Source organism: Rhinoraja longicauda, chromosome 32, assembly GCF_053455715.1.
Source record: "Rhinoraja longicauda isolate Sanriku21f chromosome 32, sRhiLon1.1, whole genome shotgun sequence".
Taxonomy (NCBI): domain Eukaryota; kingdom Metazoa; phylum Chordata; class Chondrichthyes; order Rajiformes; family Arhynchobatidae; genus Rhinoraja; species Rhinoraja longicauda.
The window spans coordinates 21,708,726-21,734,866 of NC_135984.1; the positions used below are offsets into that span (position 1 = coordinate 21,708,726).

Here is a 26,141-nt window from a genome sequence, read left to right on the forward strand (position 1 = left end):
TATCCTGCAGTTTAATGTGTGGTTGTTTGCAGTTTCAGCGGGCTGAGATCTATTTACAATTACTCCATCTCATTTCTCACTGTGTCAGTGCTCATTCCTGTATAATCAATTTCCATTGATTGCAACAAAATCTCTTCCAGAAGTATCCCACTTTTGGACCGTTCCAGGCATTGAGCTCCTTTCGTTGTCAAGCACACTTTTTTTTCCCCTCAGGTAATCCCTATCAAGTAGCACACACAGCAGTTTACGTTCTTATTGGCTTTCTGTCTTTGTACAGGGCCTTCTGAGTAATGTATATCCTTGTGGGACCTGCTTGTAAAGTATTGGCCTTCCGTCGAAGATCTTCAAAGGAACTGTTCCCTGTTTAAAGAGAGAAATAGGATCGCTACGTGACTGCAGGTGGCCCCAATGCCTCAAAAGATCATAAACTGGGAGTTTGCCCACTGAAAGGCCAATAATTACACTGTGTGAAATTCAAGGAACGTCAGCTCTCTCTAGGAACGTAAATGCAATATAAAATACAACTTGTAGTTCATGTTTTTCACAACTTGAGGTACAATTCCCCAACTACTAACGAATTGTGGACACAGCTTAGACCATCACACAAACCTACCTCCCTTCCATTGACTCCATTTATACCTCACAGTGCCTCGGCAAGGCCAGCAGCATAATCAAGGACGAGTTGATTACCCTGGCCACTTGCTCTTCTCCTCTCTCCCATCGGCCAAAAGGTATAACACACACCTCCATATTCTGGGACAGTTTCTTCCTAACTGTTATCCGGCAACTGAGCCATCCTACCACAATTAGAGAGCAGTCCTGAAGTGCTATCTACCTCATTGGAGACCCGTAGACTATTTTTGATCAAACTTTACTGGCTTTACCTTGCACTAAACGTTATTCCGTTATCATAAATGGCTTGATTGTAAACATGTATTGTCCTTCCGCTGTCTGTTTAGCACGCAACAAAAGCTTGTCACTGTACCTCGGTGCATGTGACAATGAACTAATCTAAATGAAACCAAAATTAAACATAGAATCATACAGCAAGGAAACAGGCCCTTTGGTCCATCGAGTCCACACCAACCATCAAGCTACCCATTTACACGAATCCTACATCTTTCCCATTTTTCATTATCCCCACACCTACGCACAAGCAGCAATTTACATTGACAATTACCCTACCGACCAGCAAGTATGTAAAAGCACATTGCAGCACCCAGTGTAAACCCATACAGTCACAGGGAGAGCATGCAAACTCCTCATAGACAGCACCGTATGTAGTCAGGATTGAATGTAGATCTCAGGAGCTGTGAGCCAGTAGTCTACCAGCTATGTCATTGCACTAATAATTCATAGACTGGGGGCAATTTTGCAGCTAACCAAATAACTTTGGTAGTTGTGAAGACTTTAAACTAAACAGTTAGGAAAGGGTGGAGGAAGTGTTGTTAGTTTATAAATGTCACATGCATTGAGTTAAAGGACAAACTTTATTTTGTAAATGTCACATGCATTGAGTTAAAGGACAAACTTTATTTTGCATACCCTCCTGACAAATCATACCAACTATGATTACAATTAAACCATTTACACAAGTACAACAATGTAGTTCAGTTTAGTTTAGTTTAGTTTTAGGATACAGTGCAGAAATAGGCCCTTCGGGCCACCGTGGTCCAGTGCTTCCCTTAAGTGTAGGAAAATAACTGCAGATGCTGGTACAAATCGAAGGTATCACAAAATGCTGGAGTAACTCAGCGGGTCAGGCAGCGCCTCTGGAGCGAAGGAAAGGGTGGACGTTTCGGGTCGAGACCCTTCTTCAGGACTGAAGAAGGGTCTCGACCTGAAACGTCACCCATTCCTTCTCTCCAGAGATGCTGCCTGACCCGCTGAGGTACTCCAGCATTTTGTGATACCTTTGAGTGCTTCCCTTATACTAGGAGTGCAAATAGAAAAAGGAAACAGAGTGTAGGGTATAGTGTTATTAGTGGTGAGTTGTGGTAAGCGGAAATCTAAAAAGTTAATACCAACGATAAAGTACTAATGCAAGGTAGTGAAATGAATGAGTGATAATCAGAAAGGGACAGTACTCACACATATGAAAGAACTTCCTATTTGTGTCAGTTCTGGGAAAAATGTTTAAAAGGGGAATACTGAATGCTTTTTATTTGAGTGCAAAAAAACATCCAATATAAGGCTTGTGAATTTATGGTACAAATGGAAAGAAATGGGTACAATTGAATGGTTGTAACAGAGCTGTGGTTGCAAAGTGGCCAATGTTAGGAAATAAATATTCCAGGAGAACTTAACATACAATACAATACAATACAATATATCTTTATTGTCATTGTACAGAGGTACAACGAGATTGGGAATGCGCCTCCCATACGATGCAATAAATTACTTAGCTAGTCAGTATTAATTTAAACAACCCAATGAAACAAATTAGAACAGTTTTAAAACAGAATAAAGTGCAAGTAGATCTGTGCCGGTTCACTGTGCGATGTGACCATCCGGCTCAGCAGGACCGGTTCATAGCAGCTATGGCCCTGGGGATGAAGCTGTTCCTGAGTCTGGAGGTGCGGGCGTAGAAGGCCTTGTATCGTCTGCCCGAAGGTAGAGTTCGAACAGTCTGTTGCAGGGGTGTGAAGAGTCTTGTGGATGCTGGTGGCTTTTCTGAGGCATCGTGTGTTGTAGATGCCCTCCAAGGCTGGTAGCTGTGTTCCGATGGTCCTCTGAGCTCTATGAAGATTAGTCATTTGGATGAGATAGGCAAAAGGAGAGAGGGGAGAGTCCTGATATTGAAGAATGGGGATAAAGGCAGTGGAGAGCAATGAATTTGTTTCTTCAAAATCAGACTGGAATTAGTTTGGCGGAGCTGAAAAATAACAAGAGCAGAAAAATATTGATGGGAGCTGTCTGTAAGCCCCCAAATAGTGATGGCAACATGGGAATGAGTATAAATAAGGAAATTAGAGTTGTGTGTGAAAAGGGAAATATAATAATCATGGGGGACTTTAATCTACATACAGACTGAGGAAAACTAAATTAGCAGTAATAGTGTGAAGGATGAATTTATGGAGTGTTTTCCAGATCAGTATCAGGGGAACAGGCTATGTTAGGACCTGGTGGCATGTAACGGGAAAGGCTTAATTGATGATCTGCTAGTTAAAGGGTCTTTAGGGAATAGCGATCATAATATGATTGAATCTTATATAAAAATTTGAAAAATGATTTACTTCAGCCAGAATAATGCAGCCTACAAAGGCATGGAGCAATATTTAGGGCAGACACAAAATGCTGGATTAACTCTGCAGGATAGGCAGCATCTCTGGAGAGAAGGAATGCATCCGCAGTTGTTACCTGAGCAATATTTAGGGATGGGAGAGCAGGAAACTACATTGAAATGGATGAGACTAAGCAAGTAATGGCTGATTTTATTTGAGGAATTAAGGTATTTTTTAAAGGGGGAAAGTAAGGGGGGAGAGCGGGGGTTGGGTAGTTATCTAAAATTGATGGTCATGTTCAATACCAGTGGTTTTCAGAATGAAATTAGTAAAGGATCGATGTACAAGAGAATGCATGATAGTTAGCGTGCAGTTGTTGGAACCAAAAAGGCCTGTTTCCATGCTGCAAGAATGTATCACTCTTGGTCAACTCTCTCGCTAAACACTGGCACGTTGTTCAACTGCAGGAGTGTCAATGCTGAGCCGATCCTCTCCTCATCAAGGATGCACGCTCCCAGCAGAATTCACCGCAAGAGACAGGAATACAGCTGACATTTCTACTTCACCAGTCCCGTGGGGAAGTGTGCCACACAAAATCCCTCATCCACTTTGGTACACAGGAGGATGAGGGGGTGATCTGAAAGAAGTGTACAAAATTATGAGAGGAATTGATTGGGAAGACGCCCAGAGTCCTCTCGCCCAGAGTAGGAGAATCAAGAACCAGAGGACATAGCTTTAAGGTGAAGGGAGAAAGATTTAATAGGAATCTGAGGGGTAACTTTTTCACACAAAGGGTGTTTGGGTGTATGGAACGGAGCTGCCAGAGATGGTAGATTGAGGCAGGGACTATTGCGATGTTTAAGAAACAATCAGACAGGTACATGGATAGGACAGGTTTAGAGGGATATGGGGCAAACGCATGCAAGTGGGGCTAGTGTGGATGGGACATGTTGGTCGGTGTGGGCAAGTTTCCTGTTTCCACTCTGTATGACTCTGTGACTCCCTGTGACTCTCTATGACTCTATGGTGACTGAATTCAGAAATGATTGTCCAGCGCTACCCATGCCCCTTGTAGTGAAAGAGCCACTAAAGACCTCAGTTAAAATACTTAAATAACAAGAATATAATGAGGACAAATGTAGCCCGCAATCAAATCTGTAGTAAAATGCCTTGTTCAGATGCTATGTTTGGGAACACTTTAAGAAGAACTGGAATGAAAAGTTTGGTTCATTTGGCTTAAACATTAGGAAGGCTTGTTTGAATTGAAAAAATTGTAAGAACCTTGAAGACTGCTTGTAAAATTAGCAACTTATTACAAAAGCCTCTGCCTAAAATCTAAATGCAATTGATGTTGGTCCGATTGGAGGACTTGCTGACAACTTGACTCAATGCGGAAGCAAGCCATGTATTCAATTAATGTTCACCGCTAATTGACTTTTTAATTATTGTATGAGGGTCAAAGTGTCATGTCGTGTGGAAGGCAGCAAGTCTCCATATCTGTGGCCCTGTGAAAGGACAAGGAAATAAACTAATCTCCCAGTTGCCAAACACTTTAACTCTCCTTCCCATTCCCATGCTGACCTTTCTGTCCAAGGCCTCCTCCATTGTCAGAGTGAGGCTAAACACAAATTGGAGGAACAGCATTTCATATTTCACTTGGGCAGCTTGCAGCCCAGTGGTATGAATATTGATTTATCTAACTTCAAGCAACCCCTACCCTCATTCTCTCTCCATTCCTCCCCCATCCTAATCGCACCATAGCTTCTCATTCTCACCTAGCAAACAGCTAACAATGGCCTGTTTTTTTTAATCAACGTCACTGTTTTACATATCTTTCATTCATTCGTTCCATATCTCTCTACATCACTGTGTATACATCTCATTTCCCTTTCCCATGAGGGTCCTCGACCCAAAACGTCACCCATTCCTTCCCACCAGGGATGCTGCCTGGCCCGCTACGTTACTCCAGCATTTTGTGTCTATCTTCGGTTTAAACCAGCATCTGTAGTTCCTTCCTACACAAACCAATCTACCTGTCTGGGCCTTTAGCTGATGGTGAAGTGTTTATTTGGGGAGAGAGCGGAACCAGGCACCGTCAGTTAGCTTCCCAGTGGTCTTGTCAGACACACTTCTGTAGCTTTACAGTTGCCCTGAGCTGACAAGTTGAATGTACCAGCCACGCAGTCAGTTGGTTTGAACAATCTTCGCCTTGTCATGCGATGTATGGTTCAGTTAATTCTGTGGCTGCTGTGAGACCAAGCACTTACTCAGTACTGCTTGGTCGGTATAATACAGAACATTGGAACAGCTGCCTGGTTGCACTACATTTATCTTGACAATGAGATGCATCTGCTTCCCCTCCCAAACTGATCTCCACAAATCCCTCCACCCTCTCATGCTCTCCTCATCACAGGCTGTGTTCTCTCTTCTTCATGTACGTCAAATTCTGACTGAGAAACACAGCAAAGGCATGGCTTCCTCACAGCTTCGGGGACCAGGGGCTCGATCCAGTGCTCAGGTGCTGTCTTTGTGGGAGTTTGCACGTCCTCCTTGTGACTCACTGGATTTCTCCTGGATGCTCCAGTTTATTTCCATGTGCCAAAGGTTATTAGGTTATTAGGTTAATTGACTATTATTAATGTCACCTTGGGCACTTCGTACTGTAACAAGTGTTTAATAGTTGGATGAGCACTGTACCCAGGGGGCTGTTTCCATGCAGTATGTGTCTGTGCCAATCCTGAAAAGGCCAGGCTTTAGTTTGGTTTAGAGGTACAGCGTGGAAAACAGGTCCTTCGGCCCACCAAGTCCATGCCGACCAACAATCACGCGTGCACTAGTTCTATCCTACACACTAGTGACAATTTACAGAAGCCAATTATCCTACAAATTTGTGCGTCCTTGGAATGTGGGAGGAAACCGGAGGCGTTGGAGGAAACCCACAGGGAGAAGGTACAAACTCCACAGGCAGCAGTCCACCGGGTGGCGCCAGCAAAGGCTGCCCCACCAACAGTCTGTCTGGCCCCTTCATTCTTTGTTGTTTTTTTAGTATGTGTAAAATGTGTTTTAGTGTTCTTTAGCTTGTTTTATGTGGGGGTTGGGGAAAACATCTTATTAATCTGCTACCTCAATGGAGATGTGATTTTATTTCATATCGTATGTCCATCCGCACTGCGGCCTAACATCGTGAAGTTGATGGCCTTTTGCTGGAGATCGATTTAGGAGCTACATAAATGTAGCTTGTTGTTACAGTCGTGGTCCATCAGTACTGATACCCAACACATTTTTCTGTTAATTTCACCTCCTTGCGTGACACATTCCAGTCAATACATCTTCCTGTGAGACACAATGGAGACCCAGGTTTAGCTCTCGAGTTTAGTTTAGTTTAGTTTAGAGATGCAGCACAGAAGCAGACCCTTTGGCTCAGCGAATCTGTGCTGACCAGCGATCCCGTACACTAGCACGATCCTATACACTAAGGGCAATTTACAATTTTTACCAAAGCCAAATTAACTTACAAACCTGCACGTCTTTGGAGTGGGAGGAAACCGGAGCACCCGGACAAACCCACGCAGGTCACAGGAGAACGTACAAACTCCGTGCAGACAGCACCCATGGTCTGGATCGAACCCGGGTCTCAGGCGCTGTGAGGCAGCAACTCTCCCGCTTGCACCACCGTGCCTCCGCGTTGTTGAGTTGCTGATAAGTGACGCCGGCTTTTGCACAATGTGGCCAATGTCTTCACTCACCCGCTTCTCTTTCAGTCTCTTCAGATCGAATACCACCCATCATCCGCCAAGGCCCTGGCAACCAGACCCTCGGCGTCGACTCCACGGCACAGCTCCAGTGTCATGTGATCGGCAACCCTCTTCCCAGCGTGCAACTGGCTGAAGGACGGGCAGAGGATCCTGGGAAACGACCCCACGGATCAGCATGTTGGACAACGGGACGCTGCAGATCACCAACGTACAGGTAGGACCTGGATACCACAGGAACACAACGTCACCTCGCCTCTGAGGGGACAAAATCATGGCCCCTCCATCCATTCTATTGCTGGGAAAATGGTCGTGTGACTTTTCCGCTGTTCTGTCTTTTACATGCTGAAAATGAATGAAACTAGAAAAATGCATATAAACAAATATACTGGAAATACTCAGCAGTTCAGGCAGCATCTGTGAAGAGAGAAACGCAGTGAATGTTTCAACTCAATGACGTTGTCAAAAGTACCTTTAGTTGATCAGAGACTCATATTTTTCTCGCGAAAACTGGGAAATGGAACATTATGGGTAAACGTGCCTATAATTTCATAATAGACAATAGACAATAGGTGCAGGAGTAGGCCATTCGGCCCTTCGAGCCAGCACCGCCATTCAATGTGATCATGGCTGATCATTCTCAATCAGTACCCCGTTCCTGGCTTTCTCCCCATACCCCCTGACTCCGCTATCCATAAGAGCTCTATCTAGCTCTCTCTTGAATGTATTCAGATAATTGGCCTCCACTGCCCTCTGAGGCAGAGAATTCCACAGATTCACAACTCTCTGACTGAAAAGTTTTTCCTTATCTCTGTTCTAAATGGCTTACCCCTTATTCTTAAACTGTGGCCCCTGGTTCTGGACTCTCCCAACATTGGGAACATGTTTCCTGCCTCTAACGTGTCCAACCCCTTAATAATCTTATACGTTTCGATAAGATCCCCTCTCATCCTTCTAAATTCCAGTGTATTCAAGCCTAGTTGCTCCAGTCTTTCAACATATGACAGTCCTCTTAAACGCACATAAAATTTGCCCTCAAGGAGTTTCCCATCGTTTTAAAATGATTAAGGGCTGCACCAGTGTCGCAGCAGTAGAGATGTTGCCTCACAGCGCCAGAGACGCAGGTTCGATCCTGACCTCGGGTGCTGTCTGTGGGTGGAGTGTTTGTACGTTCCCCTGGTGATCACGGGGTTTCCTCCCGGTGCTCCAGTTTCCTCCCTCATTCTAAAGACGTGGATGTTTGTAGGTTAATTGGCTTCTGTAAATTACCCCTAGTTTGTTGGGAGTGGATGCAAAAGTGGGATAACATGGGAACTAGTGTGCATGAATGGTCAGCGCGGACTCGGTGGGCCGAAGGGCCTAGGTCCGCGCTGCATCAAAACGAAATCAAAACTAAATTAATTCCCCTTCCTTCTCCCAGAAGCCTTTGTTGATGGTCTGGGAAGAGACAACATTTAACCAGTGCAGTTGAATTGATCTAAAATAAAGATTTGCATTTAAGTGGCGCCTTTCTTTTTCCGCAGTTCATCTTAAAATTAGAGATACCTATAATTGCTGATTTTGTCATCAGTGGCCACATCTTGCATTGGTCATGATGTGGGGACGGCAGCAATTTGGCCTATTCAATATCCCACGTAATGTGCTTTAAATGTCTTAGCTCCCCTGCCCTCAGAAGTTTGTTGAACAACGTTATGAGAGATTAAGTGACAAAAGATATGAGGGCCCGAGGCAAAAGATAATTAGTAAGAATGGAAACTAGAGAGAGCTTTAAATAGGTTGAAATGCAATAGGAGAATCATTACAAAAAAAGCTGCTGTCTCCACATCAGAAACACTGGTTATGCTTAAAGGTTTAAGCGTAAAAACGTTAGCTTTGAAATCTTTGAAACTTTAACTTTGAAAACTTTAGCTTAAAGTCTGAAAAGTTGTAAATTTCCCAACCAAAGGATGAGGTCTTGCTCCTGAGGTTATATTAAGCGTCACTGCTGCAACTTAATGACAGTGTTCAGAAGTCTGGAGACCCAAAGATGCTTTTAGTTTAATTTAGTTTAGAGATACAGCGTGGAAACAGGTCCTTCGGCTCACCGGGTCCACGCCGACCAGCGATCCCCGCACACTAACACAATCCTACACACACTAGGGACAATTTTTACATTTACCAAGCCAATTAACCTACAAACTTGTACATCTTTGAAGTGTGGGAGGAAACCCAAGATCTCGGAGAAAACTCACACGGTCAAGGGGCGAACGTACAAACTCCGTACAGACGTCACCCTTGGTTGGGATCGAACCCGGATCTCGGGCGCTACAAGAGCTGTAAGGCAGCAACTCTACAGCTGTGCCTCCATGTAGCCTATCTAATTTCAGTTAGACATTGTCTGAGAATTGATTCACTGAGCACAGTTCAGGTTGCTGGTCTTGGACTGTCCCTCAAAGTAATGTTAGGATCCATTGACTCTGTTCACAGTCATCCATATCCCAGCTGTCGAACAAATCCACAATCCATTATCGCACCTGGAACATTTAAGAATAAAATTGATTCTCTTGCTTCCATGATCTCTGAAGTAATTTAGCCGCCTGCAATAATTGTAGCTTAAACAAAGGAACTTTGTTCATTCAGTACCTTTAGCACGCAACAAAAGCTTTTCACTGTACCTCGGTACATGTGACAATAAACTAAACTGAAACTGAAACAGAAACCTTTCACATGCATCAGAGTTAATAAGATAACTTTTTTAATGCAGTTGCTGAAGAAATCTTGAAATTGAAATGCTGCACGCAATTTTGATCGGCTTATTTTAGAAAGGATATGCTGGCATTGGAGGCAATCCAAATGAGGCTTGCTAGAGTTTAGAAGAACGAGGAGTGATCTTATTGAAAGTTGTAAGATCATTGGGAGGATTGGCATGGTTGACGTCAAGACGTTTCCACCAGTGGAAGAATCTCAAATGAGGGGACATAGTTACATGATTACAGGTCAGTCATTAAAAACTCGGGTCTGCCTAGGAATTTTATATTTTTTGTAGAAGCTATTGAATCTCTGGAATTCTCTGTCCCAGAATGTTGAGGATTATTGTGGGCATTTAAAGGAAAAGTAGATGCGTTTTTAAAAGATCAGGGAATTGAGGACAATGGGGAACTGGAACGAGAGAGGAGATGAGGCCTGGGGCAGATTAGTTCTGTTCACATTGAATGACAGGGATGGCAAGGCAGGCTGGGCTTGGAGGAGGGTGGAGGGGAGGAGGGGGGGGGGGGGAGAGGCAGTGGCCTATTTCTACCTTTTATTGCAGCTAAAATTTAAGCTTAGCAAGATTCCGCAAAATGTAGTGTGTCAGATGACCAAATAAAGTTGCTGGTAGAGGTAGAATCATAGAGTCATTGAGTATACAGCACGGAAAGAGGCCTTTTGCCCCAGCTTGTCCATGCTGACCAAGATGCACCATCGAAGCTAGTCCCATTTGCTTGCACTTGGTCCATATCACCTCTGAACTCAGAAGGCAGTGGAGGCCAATTCTCTGAATGCATTCAAGAGAGAGCTAGATAGAGCTCTTAAGGATAGCGGAGTCCGGGGGTATGGGGAGAAGGCAGGAACGGGGTACTGATTGAGAATGATCAGCCATGATCACATTGAATGGCGGTGCTGGCTCGAAGGGCCGAATGGCCTACTCCTGCACTTATTGTCTATTGTCTATTGTCTATTGAACCTTTCTCATTCATGTACTTGTCCAACTGTCTCTTAAATGTTGTTATTCTACCTGCCTCCCTCTAAATGAACAGGTTGCCCCTTCAGTTCCTATGAAATGATTCCCCTCTCACCTTCAACCTTTGTCCTCTGGTTCTCGATTCCCCTACCCTGGGTAAAAGAAAAGGTTTGATGAGTAAAGGTCTGGTCAGGTCAACGTCCTCGAGGTTCTGTTTCAATGGTTCCATCGATCGGTTTAACTCAGGAGTCGATTCGAACCAGTTTATCTTTTCACTTGGATGTCAGTGTTGTGGATCGTGTATCACTCCCTCAGGTGTCTCTGCGCGTAGACGGGACAAAACTATTTACCCTTGCTTCTGCTGTGTTCATAGCTGCCGGCTATGTTAAGCAGCTGTGAGTTAAAGTGTCCTTCTAATTTCTGCACTGCAAACGAGATATTTGTACTGGATGATCATTTTTTCTATTGACACTAGCTATGGGGCACCGACTTTTGAAAGAGGGACGATGAACTTCAAGTGAATAACCTGAATAACCCCTCAGGACATGTCTGCTTTCATTAGGGGAAAAAAAACAGCCACAGAAGTGGAGCACAAACTTTTCAACCACCATCAAACCTTGAAAAAGGAAACTCTGCTGATCATTAAAGTAAAATCGGGCGACATTTACAGTAAAGCAGTGATTGACCTCTCGGGAGGCCTCTCCTCTGGTGCTGTGTGCAGGGCAGTGCGTTCTGTGGAGATCCTTTTCTAAGGTCTGTTTGTCCATCGACGGTTTACCACAGAAGGCTCTGCAGTCAAGGCCAAAATGTATCCACGCAAACAAAATGGCCTCCATTGTGGAGACTTCACCAGTGACGAGACTGTGTACTTTATACTTGTAACGACAAGAAGGAGGTTGTTCAGCCACCAGACCAGTTGCCAGGGGAGCACTCGGTGTTTTCACGGGGCCCGACCTTCAGGTTTTCCAGATTGTTGGCTATTATTCCTAATAACACCCAAACACACTTTTAATTGCCATTTTTGGGGGGTTTGATACAGTAGGACAATAAATTTCACGGTGACCCCAGAAAGGGTAAAGGAAGCAGGTTGAATGGGGTAACAGTGAGTTTCAATGGAGTGTGAGAAGCAGGGGCTTTTCTGCCATTAAAAATATAATTCTAGTCTGTTGAATTTAAAGAGGCAAAACTAACCTCTAGTGCTGTGCGTGTGGAGTTTGCATGTTCTCCGTGAGCTCATGTAGGGTTCCCCCAGGCGCACCAGTTTCTTCCCATGTCCCAACGATGTGGAATTGGGTGATAAATTGCACTCCGTTAAATGTCCCTTGTGTGTACTGTTGGTGAAGAGAGGAAGGGCTGATGACAGTGGTGGTGGAGTTCAGATTCACAGTAGCTTCATAAGTGATAGACAATAGACAATAGACAATAGGTGCCATTCAGCCCTTCGAGCCAGCACCGCCATTCAATGCGATCATGGCTGATCACTCTCAATCAGTACCCCGTTCCTGCCTTCTCCCCATACCCCCTCACTCCGCTATCCTTAAGAGCTCTATCCAGCTCTCTCTCTTGAAAGCATCCAACGAACTGGCCTCCACTACCTTCTGAGGCAGAGAATTCCACACCTTCACCACTCTCTGACTGAAAAAGTTCTTCCTCATCTCCGTTCTAAATGGCCTACCCCTTATTCTTAAACTGTGGCCTCTTGTTCTGGACTCCCCCAACATTGGGAACATGTTTCCTGCCTCTAATGTGTCCAATCCCCTAATTATCTTATATGTTTCAATAAGATCCCCCCTCATCCTTCTAAATTCCAGTGTATACAAGCCTAATTGCTCCAGCCTTTCAACATACGACAGTCCCGCCATTCCGGGAAGCAGAATCAGGCCATTTGACCCATCAAGTCTACTGCCATCCAATCATGGCTGATCTATCTGTCCCTCCTAACCCCATTTTCCTCCCTTCTCCCCATAACCGCTGACTCCCGTACTAATCAAGAATCTATCTATCTCTGCCTTAAAAATATTCATTGACTTGGCCTCCACAGTCTTCTGTGACAATGAATTCTACAGATTTACCACCCTCTGACTTGCTTCTTATCATACACACTAGGGACTACAAACTACATATGATAATGATAGATACAACAAGAAATACACCAATAAGTGTAAAATAGCTGAATGGAGTAAAAATTGTAATGCATACTGAAGTAGTGCAAAAAATATAAAAGTGCAGTAACAGAATAACCGAGTGAAGTAGAGTTAAGGATAAGAATACATAACAACACTTCTGGGTAGGGGGCGAAAAAGAGGTGATTGGTTCAGGAGTCTGATAGCAGTACAGAAGTAGATGTTCCTATGTCAGGGTGTCTGCACTTTCAAGCTTCTGTATGCTTAAGGAGTTGCTTAGAATGCAACGAGAATAAGTAACAGGAAAACTTAGTGGGGATATGGGACTGTTCTGTATTATGGAAGAAATTCAGAGTCATACAATGGTGAAACTGGCCCCATGGCTCAAGTCCATGCCAACCAAAATGCCCATCTACACCAGGCCCTTGGCCCATAACACTCTAACCTGTCCTATCCATGTACCTGTCCAATTGTCTCTTAAATGTTATGATAGCACCTGGCTCAACTACCTCTTCGAGCAGCTCGTTTCATATACCCATACCTTTGTGTAAAAAAGATCCCCCTCAGGTTTCCATTACATTTTTCCCCCCTTCATCTTAGACCGATATCCTCTGGTTCTCGGTTCCCCTCCTCCTGGAGAAACTCTGTGCATTTACTCAATCTATTCCTCTCATAATTGTGTACACCTCTATAAGATCAACCCTCATTCTCCTGTGCTCCAAGAAATTCTATGCTGTGACAATCAATGCAAATCAAAATCAGACATTTCCTTTCTTTGTTCTTTATTCATTGCATATTTTTGGCTGACTTGTTTCGCACTATCAAAATTTGCATTGATATTGTCCAACTAGCTTTTCACTGAGATTGGCTTTCTTGATCAATTGATGAATAAATTCACTTTGCATGAGAGACATTTCACCTGGCTGAGTAGTAAATGTAAGGATTTTGCACTCTCCCTGATCACTAATAGGAAAATAATGTCCCAAGTCAGGAAAGCTTGAATGGTTGTCTTGGTTTGATGCACCCAAGCCGAATGAGATAAGCAAACACTCTTTTAAATCATCCAGCGGTGCTTTGGTTAGCAATGGAACTGGAAGATTGAAATTGATTGTGTCCATAAGGATTAAACTTTGGGTCCATAATGTTTTTTAATCACCTGTAACGTTCGGTTATTGGATCTGAAACTGTGTCCATGGCACACAGAAGGGTAAGGAAGCATTCCCTCACACAAAGATGCTCTGGGATCTGGGTTTTATCTTACTCATTGAGCAACAGATGCCCTTGTTATTTTCTTTTATTTGGAGGTACTGAACAAAGTCACGTTACTGCCTACAACACATTGAAGTGTTTCCCCCACACGTTTGACAAATTACACTGTTATTGTCATCAATAATATCTGTTTGCTTTAAAAACAATTCAAGGCTAGCACTATCTTGCTCTGAGTACCATGCATTGAGTGGATGTTTCCTGAATGTGATTTATTTTAACGTAACATGACCATTTCAAATCACTGGCCAAAACAATGGCTTGACAAAACAATGCCAACATCCGTGGGTTTTAATGTTCACATGGTGGTGGCAATAGTGCACAATGCAATTCAGTAGGTAGGCATTCTCTCCCTCTCCCTCCATTTCCCCCTCCCTCTCCCTCTCCCTCTCCCTCTCCCTCTCCTCTCCCTCTCCCTCTCCCTCTCCCTCTCCCTCTCCCTCTCCCTCTCCCTCTCCCTCTCCCTCTCCCTCTCCCTCTCCCTCTCCCTCTCCCTCTCCCTCTCCCTCTCCCTCTCCCTCTCCCTCTCCCTCTCCCTCTCCCTCTCCCTCTCCCTCTCCCTCTCCCTCTCCCTCTCCCTCTCCCTCTCCCTCTCCCTCTCCCTCTCCCTCTCCCTCTCCCTCTCCCTCTCCCTCTCCCTCTCCCTCTCCCTCTCCCTCTCCCTCTCCCTCTCCCTCTCCCTCCCCCTCCCCCTCCCCCTCCCCCTCTCCCTCCCCCTCTCCCTCTCCCTCTCCCTCTCCCTCTCCCTCTCCCTCTCCCTCTCCCTCTCCCTTTCCCCCTACCTCTCCCCCTCCCTCTCCCTCTCCCTCTCCTCCTCCCCCTACCTCTCCCCTCCCTCTCCCTCTCCCTCTCCTCCTCCCTCTCCTTCTCCCTTACCCTCTCCCCTCCCTCTACCACCCCCCCCCCTCTCCACCTCCCTGCTGAGTTACTCCAGCGCTTTGAGTCTATCTTTAGCAATATAATCAGTCTCAATCCCCTTCTTTGCATTTCCCTAAACCTCTGCAAATCTTTCTCTCTCACAAAATAAAGTTATGCTTTATTGTGAAGTGCAATAGACATCGGGAGTCAAAGAATTCAATGGTTCAACGGTTTATTTATTATCACATGTACAGAGATACAGTGAGATTCTTGTTCAGCATGCCATTAAATAAAATGGTACTGTACATGAGTACAATAGATTCTCTTCTGGAACAGCACACAGAGAGTCTCCACTTTCTGGCACCATCTCGCAAGTCGGCCTCTTAAGAAAAGTTGGGAGATGCATGGTGACTCATGGTGGACTAGCCCATTAAAAATGAGACACACGCTTGCCCTGTGAGTGAATATGTGTCCACTTCAAAGTTAGTAAATACACCGATCAGCCAAAACATTATGACCACTCACAGCTGAAGTGAATAACATTGATTATCTTGTTACAATGGCACCTGTCAAGAGGTGGGATATATTAGGTAGCAAGTGAACAGTCAGATCTTGAAGTTGATGTGTTGGATGCAGGAGAAATGGGCAGGAGTAAAGACCTGAGCGACTTTGACAAGGGCCAAATTGTTATGGCCAGACGTCTGGGTCAGAGCATCTCTGAAACGGCAAGGCTTGTGGGGTGCTCCTGGTCAGCAGTGGTGAGTACCGACCGACAGTGGTCCGAGGAGGAACAAACTACAAACCGGCGACAGGGTGTATGTTGGGCGCCCAAGGCTCATCGATGTGCGAGGGCCACGAAGGTTATCCCGTCTGGTCCGATCCGACAGAGGGTCTACTGTGGCACAAGTCACAGAAGATTTAAATGGTGGTCACGGGAGGAATGTGTCACAACGCACAGTGCATCGCACCCTGTTGCGTATGGGGCTGCACACAGAGGACCAACAGCATAATAGGCAGGTGGTCATAATGTTTTGGCTCATCAGGTCATAATGTTTTGGCTGATCGGTGTATGTATCCACTTCAAAGCCTAGTTTTGTTAACACTTTCGCTCATTCCTTCTTTGCAACTTTCAATGAGGACACCTTTCAGCACCTTCATTCCAGCTCAACATTATTACTGGACTGGTAGAAGATGTCCATTCTCTTCATGTGGGGATGAGAACAATTGACACATCGCCTTGTGCACTCCACGACCCCATGAAACCTGCTGGTGCCTGGGCCACCATTTTGTTCCTTTTCCCACAAAAGCAAAGGGAATGGCACTCAATTTTGTGTGTGTCCTCAGCTTGCTCCACTGTTTGCAAACTGACAGCGTCTTCCTCTTACTTTACATTTAGCTTCAAAATATGGGCTCTCTCCACCACCATCACAGCTCCACAGTTAAAAGGAATTGCCTGGAGCTCCCCTTGTCTCCCTTTGATCTGGGCCTGTGGGGCCCATGCAAAATGGACTCCACCTGCAGCAGTAACTTTGAACCTGCAGGGATGGTTTGATTCCTTGTTATTGTTTTTAATTCGCCTTTTTTTCTATCTTGCGGCCACCAGGTGGTTTCCCCAGGGTTCATGAGGTGCACCACTACTTTCAACAGCGCCGTGCCCATTTGTTTTTACCATTTTGCTTCTGCCAATTTATTTTCTTTGTAACTTTTCTCATCTTCGTGGCCATTTGCAACGTGGATCGAGATGGGACTTGCATCCTGTTCGAGTTTTAGTACATTTTCTTTATCATAACAGGCGCAGGATCTTCATGCAAGTACTTTATTCCACTCTTATAATGAACTCAATGTGCACAGTGTTTACAGCATATATAAGTAGATTTTGTATAATAATATAATTTAATGACCTCATTAAGTCTTCCAACCATACAAATGATTTGAGTACAAATGCCCTCCAGCTAGATCAGTTGCAGCTAAGCAGGGATATTCAACAGTTATATAGGACTAATTATGGCAGTGATTTAATTGAAATACTGCCAGGGGTAGTTGTAGACGCAGATACAATAGTGATGTTTAAGAGGTTTTTAGATAGACACATGGATATGCATGTAATGAGGGACGTGGAGCATGCGTGGACAGTGGGGAGAAAGAGAGCAAATGAATGAGGGATATGCAAAAACGTGACGATGGTGGAGGAAACAGGCCATTGTTGGCTGTGGCCTGGGTGAAAATGACAATAGACAATGAGACTCAACAAGACGACTTTGAAGCTGGTGCGACTTGGGTGGGGGAGGGATGGAGAGAGGGGGGGATGCAACTCTCTATTTCACCGTCTTTATCTCTCGTTTCCCTGTCCACTGACTCTCAGTCTGAGGAAGGATCTTGACCTGAAACGTCACCCATTCCTTCTCTCCAGGCTTGCTGCCTGTCCCGCTGAGTTATTCCAGCTGTTTGTGTGTATCTTCGGTTTAAACCAGCATCTGTGGTTCCTTCCTACACAGTAGTGATTAGTTTAAGTGGACATCATGTTTGGCGCAGTAAGTGTGGGCCGAAGGGCCTGTTCCCGTATTGACCATTCTAGATATGTACCGTGTTCAATCGTGGGGGGATAGATTTCTGTTCTTAATGATAAAGAAAAGGTGCACATAGAAAGAAGCCACTCAGGCAAGTGTGAAGAGTGTTTTATTGTCATATGTCCTGAAACGGAATAATTAAATTCTTACTTGTAGCAGTACAACAAATATATAAACTCTGTAAACACCATAAAAGTACATATATATTATCGTAGACACAAAATGCTGAAGTAACTCAGCGGGACAGGCAGCATCTCTGGAGAGAAGGAATGGGTGACGTTTCGGGTCAAGACCCTTCTCTTCAGCGATGATGCCTGTCCCGCTGCAGTTCCTCCTTACAGAGCATATATATATATATAGTGTAAGAAAATAACTGCAGATGCTGGTACAAATCGAAGGTATTTATTTCACAAAATGCTGGAGTAACCCAGCATGTCAGGCAGCATCTCAGGAGAGAAGGAATGGGTGACGTTTCGGGTCGAGACCCTTCTTCAGATATATACTGATTGAGAATGATCAGCCATGATCACATTGAATGGCGGTGCTGGTTCGAAGGGCCGAATGGCCTCCTCCTGCACCTATTGTCTATTGTCTATTGTCTATATATACTGAAGTAACTCAGTGGGTCAGTCAGCATCTTTGGAGAAAAGGAATAGGTGATGCTTTGAGTTGAGATCCTTCTTCAGACAGAGAGTCAGGAGACAGGGAAACTAGAGGTATGAAAAGGTAAAGAATAAATCAGAGCTGGCACCGATGACCCAGGAAAGATAGAGCTGGTTCATAGGTACCGGCTCTGATTTGTTTTGAACGTTTGTTCTGAATTGTATGCAAACCAATTAAACCACCATATTTTCACCTCTTCCTCCAGATAACCTCACCTTGGTCAATCTATCATGATTAGCTCTCATGAAATCCAAGTTTAAAAAAATGATACAATGATTTTGCACTATTTAACTTTCACAGCTGTATGGTCAATCTGTTATATTTATTGTATTGACCGAAAAATAAATGTAAAAAATTGAAAATAAATAAATAAATAAATAAACCCAGGTGGATTTTGTACGTACCCTCTCTGGAGATATCGTCTTTCATCTAATGTGGTCACAGCAGATTCGCACAACAGATTATACTGGGTTGGATTTACAATGAGAGATTATGTACAATGGGTCCATAATCAATTCCTCTAAAATCTATATAACAATGATTGGTGATCTTAGTGAAACGCATGTAGCTTTTTGTGGATTTACAGAGTAGATGCGAGGTGATGATTTCCCTTTGCTGGGAGATGTCACGAACCAGAGATCACAACCTCAGGATAGGGGGGCGGCCGTTTAAGATAGAGATGAGAAGAAATTTCTTCACCCAGAGGGTGTTGAATATTTGTAGAAACAAAGAACTGCAGATGCTAGTTAATACACAAAAGGAAACAAAGTGCTGGAGTAACAGCGGGTCAGGTAGCATCTCTTGAGAACATGGATAGGTGACACTTAGGATTGGGACCCTCCTTCAGACTCATGGATAGGTGACATTTTGGGTCAGGACCTTTCTTCAGAAGAAGGCTCTTGACCCGAAACGTCAACCTTCCATCTTCTCCAGAGATGCTGCCTGATCTGCTGAGTTACTCCAGCACTTTGTGCCCTTTTGTTGAACATTTGTAATTCACTACCCAAGATGGCTGTGGAGACTCGGAAAACCAGAATCTTTAAGACAAAGATCAATAAGTATTTCAGTGTCAACAAAATTAAGGGATATAGGTTTAGTTCAGGAAAGTGGTACCAAGATTGAAGATTAGCCATCCTAAGAGTGGTGATCGAAAAAGATGCGATAGTGGTGTTTAAGTGGATTTTAGATAGGCACATGAAACTGCAAGGAATGGGGGGATATGGATCGTATGCAGGCAGATAACATCAGATTAACTTGGTATCATGGTCGGCACAAACATTGTGGGCCGAAGGGCCCGTTCCTGTGCTGTACTGTTCTATGTTCTGTTAGCTATGAACTTGTTGAGTGTCAGTAGAGGTATGAGTGGTTGAATGGCCAAACCCCTGCTTTTATTTATTCTCCATCTTTCTCAGTCTTCGTGGTTCTGTCCCAAATATATTTACACGTTTTGTCAATTTCCCTTTTCCGACATGAAACCCGAAAATAATGATTTACATTTTTACCAAATACTTTCAAAGTTGCAAAGTAACAAAAAAAAAAACTGATTTCAGGCATAGAAACAGTTTGTTCTTGTAACTACGACATTATATTCTGAAGGAAAATCAAGGAAGCTCTATTATAATTCACTGATTAAGGGGAGTACGGTTGGCTCAGAGCAAAGATTTCTGAGAACCAGGCTCTCATATCTACTGCCAACCCCTCCCCCTTATTGAATTTTATTCTGTTTCAGATTAGTTTGAACTGAGCTAAGCCACACGGATTGATCATTGAGAACACAAGGTTGTATTAACACAGGGGACTTCTCTTAATACTTTTTCACGAGGAACCACAGGAATTCTCGAGAGCATTGCCGTTTTGTAAGCCCAAGGATTCAACATTCACTGTGTGGTAAAAATGCCTTTTAAATGTTGGCTCGTAGAGCCAAAGTAGGACGCTGTTTGGTTTTCAATCGCTTCACTGCAACGCCATACAACATGGCATTCCCCTCACTATATCAGCTTCACAGTTAAAGCAGATTTCGTGCAATAGAGTCGCATTCGCTGGAGAGGTAAACCAGAGGCCAGGCATACATTAGTTATAAAGGCTTGTGGTCATGCTGAACATTTATTTAAAAATTGATGTTGAAATCTGTTGGGAGTGAAATATTTAACGTTTTTGTGCTTTCATTGTCCTGAAGTCATGGGGTTAATGCATCCTCCTTGTCCCCGCGCGGGTAATAGCATCATTTTATTGCTGCTGTGGCTGCTTGCCCAGAAAAAATTAGAGCTGTCAGGCGGTTTCTGAGATGACTATGAATTAATGGTCCGCTGGGAGACAGCCTCATCAGGTCAGAGTGATTCAGGGTGTACTGGGGAAGGTCATGTGACTGAGCTCGGAGAAAGAGACAATCTGCCACTGAAGCAGATTTGAAATTAGAAACATCGAGTCACGGAGTGGATGGAGCTCATTTTGTCTCAGTATCTATGCAGAGTTCCCATGTAATTTTATATGTTCATTCATACCACTCATTCAGTATCTATGCAGAGTTCCCATGTAATTTTATATGTTCATTCATACCACTCATGCTAAGGCCATTCATTCCTGGGTGATGTTGTTCCAGAGCCTTTTGATCCAATTTTCCACTCCGTCCAAATTGTTACTTTCTTTTTTCTCTTCCCGTTTGATTTAAAGAAATCCAGCATTATTAAGAAATTGATTTAAGCAGGAAAACAAGCAAGCATTTAAACAGAGAGGTCTTGGGTCTGTAGAAATTATATTCAATATTTCGGTTTGGTTTGCTTCACAAGATGTAGAGAGTGTAAAGGTTACTCACAAAGTGAAGGTGGTCTATATTCATACCGTTTGATGTTTGCACATTGGTGCAGACATGATATAAATTTGCAGCACAAAACTACTCTCAGACGTGAACTGATATGGAGACAATATATTTCACAAAATGCTGGAGTAACTCAGCAGGTCAGGCAGCATCTCAGGAGAGAAGGAATGGGAGACAATATATATTCACACTGAGGCAATCAATATTCTCTTATATAGGAATGGTATGTATTCATTGGGTCTTGTTACTGCCCTAGGATTTGCATTCATGCAATCCAGGGAGAGTGTTCCTTCTCCTTTAAATCAATGCTGAGAAGCAGTTGCATTGTCTAGGGGGTTAGGTAGGTACCGTGAAGAAGAACGTGGAACTCTCCTATTGTGCTATTCAAAATCACGCACCATTTACAAGATAAAAATCCAACTATCCGGCCATTAGTCTCATTGCTGTTCATGGGATCTTCCTGTGCACAGGTTTGTTGCTAGATTTACCTGCGTTGCCGCGGTGATTTATTTCCAGTGATGAGCTTTTAGTTCCTTCTTTTGCTTTCCAATTCAATTATCTTACTAAAATTCGTGACAGATGCTGGAATTTGCTCTCTTGGGACTTGCGAGCCCTCTATTTAACTTATTGGCAGAAAATATTGAATTCTGGAGTTGTATGGCACAGGCCCTTTGTCCCACCATGTCCATGCCGACCATTTTCCCTTCTATACTAATCCCATTTATCCGCTCTTTCCTTCTATGCTTTGCCTATTTAATTCTTTGACTATATGTCGCTTAAACATAATGTTTGTATCTGATTCCACTAGTTCCTCTGGCAGTGAGTTCCAGATATCAACCAGTCTCTGTAAAAAATGGCACGGTGGCGCAGCGGTAGAGTTGCTGCCTTACAGCGAATGCAGCGCCAGAGACTCAGGTTCGATCCTGACTACGGGTGCTGTCTGTACGGAGTTTGTACGTTCTCCCCGTGACCTGCGTGGGTTTTCTCCCGAGATCTTCGGTTTCCTCCCACACTCCAAAGACGTACAGGTATGTAGGTTAATTGGCTGGGCAAATGTTTTTTTTAAAATTGTCCCTAGTGTGAGTAGGATAGTGTTAGTGTGCGGGGATCGCTGGGCGGCGCGGACCCGGTGGGCCGAAGGGCCTGTTTCCGCGCAGTAATCTCTAAATCTAAAAAAAACTTTCCTCTCAAATCCCATTTGAAACTACTTACTCTTAGCTTCTTCTTCTTTCATGTCCATCTTCTATGTTTCAAATGTTACATCACTGTCATCGTCCGTCCTGAAAAGGGTGCAAGCTTCTGGCAACAATCAGGGGGAGCCTCACTTGTACAATAGACGCTGGTGGTAGCAGAATTAGCTCAGGACACTTCCAGTTTCCAGCCCCTCGACGTGGACACTTCTGCTATGGGGCCGCTCTCAGCTGAAAACAATTGCCCTCTTGTTCTTGACATCGCACCATGCAATAAAAGATTTTGACTACTCCATCAATGTCCCTTATAATTTCATTTATTCTTATCAGGTCGCACCTCAGCTTTGAACGCTCTAGGGAAAACAAACCCAGCCTTTATAATCTCTCCCCATAAATAAAGTCCTCCAGTCCAGGCTACATCGTGATGAATTTCCTCTGCACTTTCTTCAGCATAATCACATCCAACCTACAATGCGGCGGTCCGAACTGCACACCGTTACACCAAGTATAGCATAAACAGTGTTGTGTAAAGCTGCAGTATTATATCCCAACTCTGTACCTACCTATGAAAACAAGCCCGCCGTATGGCCTTTTCACCAACCTATGTAGTACATAGAGAACTGAGGACTTGAATCCCAACGTCCCTCTGTCCATTAACTTTCTTTAGTGCCATACATTTACCTGTATATGGTTTTTTTTAAATTAATTAATCGTTGAAAACATTAGCGACGCAGTGGTGCTGGTTTCCGACGGGCACGGTGATGGACGCCCCAGACATCTATGTCCTCCATACAGCTGGCCAGCTCCTCCTTTGTCTCTGCATATGCGTCTTCCATCAACGTCTTCAGCATTGTCTAGTTTGGTCGTCCTGGGTCCCGTCTTCCATGGGTGGGTTCCCACAGCACAACCTTGTTTGCTGGTGTTTCTGGGTGGCGGTGGCAATGACCAGCGAGCCTCATCCTTCTCGACCTGATCTTCTCGGTCAGAGGTGGAACCTCCCTGTAGAGCTGGGCGTTGGTGGTGTGGTCCCTCCAACTGACTTTTTGAACATTTCTGAGCATTCGGGTGCAGACACCATCGAGAGACTTGGACAGTGCTCGAGTGAGAGTCCATGCCTCACACCTGTACAATAATATTGTCTCCACAGTTGCCTGGAAGAATCTCAGTTTGAGACTCTTAGACATCCGGATACCGTATATGTCCCCCCTATTTAATTTACCAAAATGCATCAACTCCTGTTTGTAGGGATTAAGTTCCATCTGCTAAAGCTCCACCCAGTCCTCTATCTGATCTCTATCTTGCTGCAGCAATAGATATCATTCTCTCTATCCATTACACTGCCAACTCTCATATCATTCACAAACCTAAGGTAGACACAAAATGCCGGAGTAACTCAGCAGGTCAGGCAGCATCTCGGGAGAGAAGGAATGGGTGAAGTTTCGGGCTGAGACCCTTCTTCAGACTGAGGATGTTGCTGAACTCTCGTCGGAGAGGGGAGGAGAACCTCTTCAAAGTAGACACACCGTGAGGAGATTTCGCAGTGGGGCGGCAAAATGTGTAGGAAACAAAACGGCAGATGCTGGTTAAAATCGAAGGTAGACACAAAATGCTGGAGTAACTCAGCGGGTCAGGCAGCATCTCGGGAGAGATGCTGCCTGACCCGCTGAGTTACTCCAGCATTTTGTGTCTACCTTCGATTTTAACCAGCATCTACAGTTTTGTTTCATTCACAAACCTACTAGTTATACCTCTTACATTCACATCCAAATGGTTAATATACATCATAAACAAGAGCCCCAGCAGTAATCCCTGCAACACCCATCACAAACTTCCCGTCCGAACAGCCATCTTTCACCACCACCCTCTGCCGCCAACTCCAAGACAATTTTGGATCTAGTTAATTGCCTCACCTTGGATCCTATGCACTGTAATCTTCTGGACCGGCCTGCAAATGACTTTGTCAAACCTTATTAAATTCTATATAGACAATGTTTATCACATTTTATTTCACAAAACGCTGGAGTAACTCAGCAGGTCAGGCAGCATCTCAGGAGAGAAGGAATGGGTGACGTTTCGGGTCGAGACCCTTCTTTATCACATTGTTTATCACATTGCCTTCTTCAATTTTCTTGGTTGCCTCAAAAAACACGTTAAAATTAATGAGGCAGGATCTCCCCTGCAGAAAGCCATGCTAACAATCGTCGATCAGCCCCAGTGTACATATATCCAATCTTTACAGATATCCTATCTTTAAGATTTACAACAATAATTTCCTCACCACTGATGTAAGTCTTATCAACTTGTAATTACCTTCCCTTCTTAAATAAAGGAACAACATTAGTCATCCTCTGGCCTTCCCTGTGGTTAAATAAGTTGCGGAAATCTTCATCAGGCCACATCCATCCTTCCTCGCTTTCCACGACAACCTGAGATGGATCTCTTATGGCCCTTGAGATTTCCAATCCATTTGCATTCCGTGACATCTCGCACCTCATCCTTCTTAATAATGAAATATTGTCCTACTTCAAATTATTCACCTACCCCTCTTTTCCATGTCGTTTTTCTTGGTAAATATAGAAAATAAATATGAATTTACTTCCTGACCCACAGCCCCCCCAGCACCACACATTTATCCACTTTACTCCCTAATAAAGCCCACTCTTCCCCTGAATATCCTCTTGAACCCGATTATGCACAGTCATAGATATGGAAAATCATGGAGTCGTACAGCATGGAAGCAGGCTTTTCGGCCCAACTTGCCCATGCTGTTCAAGATGCCCCATCTACACTAGTCCCACCTGCCCATATTTGGCCCGCATCCCTCTAAACCTTTCCTATCCATGTACCTGGCCAAATGTCTTTCAGGTGTTGTTATTGTAGCTTAAGGCACGGTGGCGCAGCGGTAGAGTTGCTGCCTTACAGCGCTTGCAGCACCAGAGACCCAGGTTCGATCCCGACTATGGTTGCTGTCTGTACGGAGTTTGGACGTTCTCCCCGTGACCTGCGTGGGTTTTCTCCGAGATCTTCGGTTTCCTCCCACACTCCAAAGATGCACAGGTTTGTAGGTTAATTGGCTTGGTAAATGTAAAAATTGTCCCTGGTGTGTGTAGGATAGTGTTAATGTGCGGTGATCTCTGGTCGGCGCGGACCCGGTGGGCCGAAGGGCCTGTTTCCGCGCTGCATGTCTGTATCTCTAAACTATCTCTTCTGGTGGCTCGTTCCATACACTCACCACTTATCAAATGCCTTGGGATTTTCTTCGTCTTACTTGCCAATGACAATTTATGGCCCCTTGGTGTCCTAATTTCTTTCTCTAATTCTCTTGGACTCGCTCTATAAGAAATTCCCTCAATTCCTGTTGTTGTACCCACCATTTATTTTATTTCTCGTTTACACACTCCATAGTCCTCAAGAAATTCCCTCAATTCCTGTTGCCTTTTAAATCATTTTGTTTCCTGATCTAACCTTCAGTCTCCTTTATCAGCCACGATGCCCTTTGCTTTCCACTCCAACAGTCAGTACCATGCTGGCCCTCAACTCTTACTAACTCTCTTTAACCTGCAAGCATCTGCTCTCCATCGACATATGCCAGATCCTCCCTTTCGCTTTTAAAATCAGCCTTACCCTAATTCAAGACCTTACCTTGAAGATCAACCTTATCCTTTTCCACAACTACCTTGAGGTTCGATCCTAACTACGGGTGCTGTCTGTACGAAATTTGTATGTTCTCCCTGTGACTGCGTAGGTTTTCTCCAGAAGCTCTGGTTTCCTCACACATTCTAAAGACAGGCAGGTTTGTAGGTGAATTGGCTTCAGTAATTTGTGTGGAGAAAACTGTGCGGAGTTTGTACATTCTCCTCGTGACCTGCGTGGGTTTTCTCCGAGATCTTCGGTTTCCTCCCACACTAAAAAGACGTACAGGTACGTAGTTAATTGGCTTGGTAAATGTAAAAATTGTCCGTAGTGGGTATAGGATAGTGTTA

At 44.2% G+C, this 26,141-nt stretch overlaps 1 protein-coding gene across 1 annotated transcript in view; it reads left to right on the plus strand.

Moving 5' to 3' along the window:
• robo3 (roundabout, axon guidance receptor, homolog 3 (Drosophila)) overlaps positions 1–26,141 on the plus strand; it is a 560,989-nt gene that overhangs the window by 442,232 nt on the left and 92,616 nt on the right. Inside the window, 3 exon segments of the mRNA XM_078426827.1 lie at positions 6,986–7,104; positions 7,106–7,141; positions 7,143–7,193. Of these exon segments, the coding sequence (XP_078282953.1) occupies positions 6,986–7,104; positions 7,106–7,141; positions 7,143–7,193 (206 nt within the window).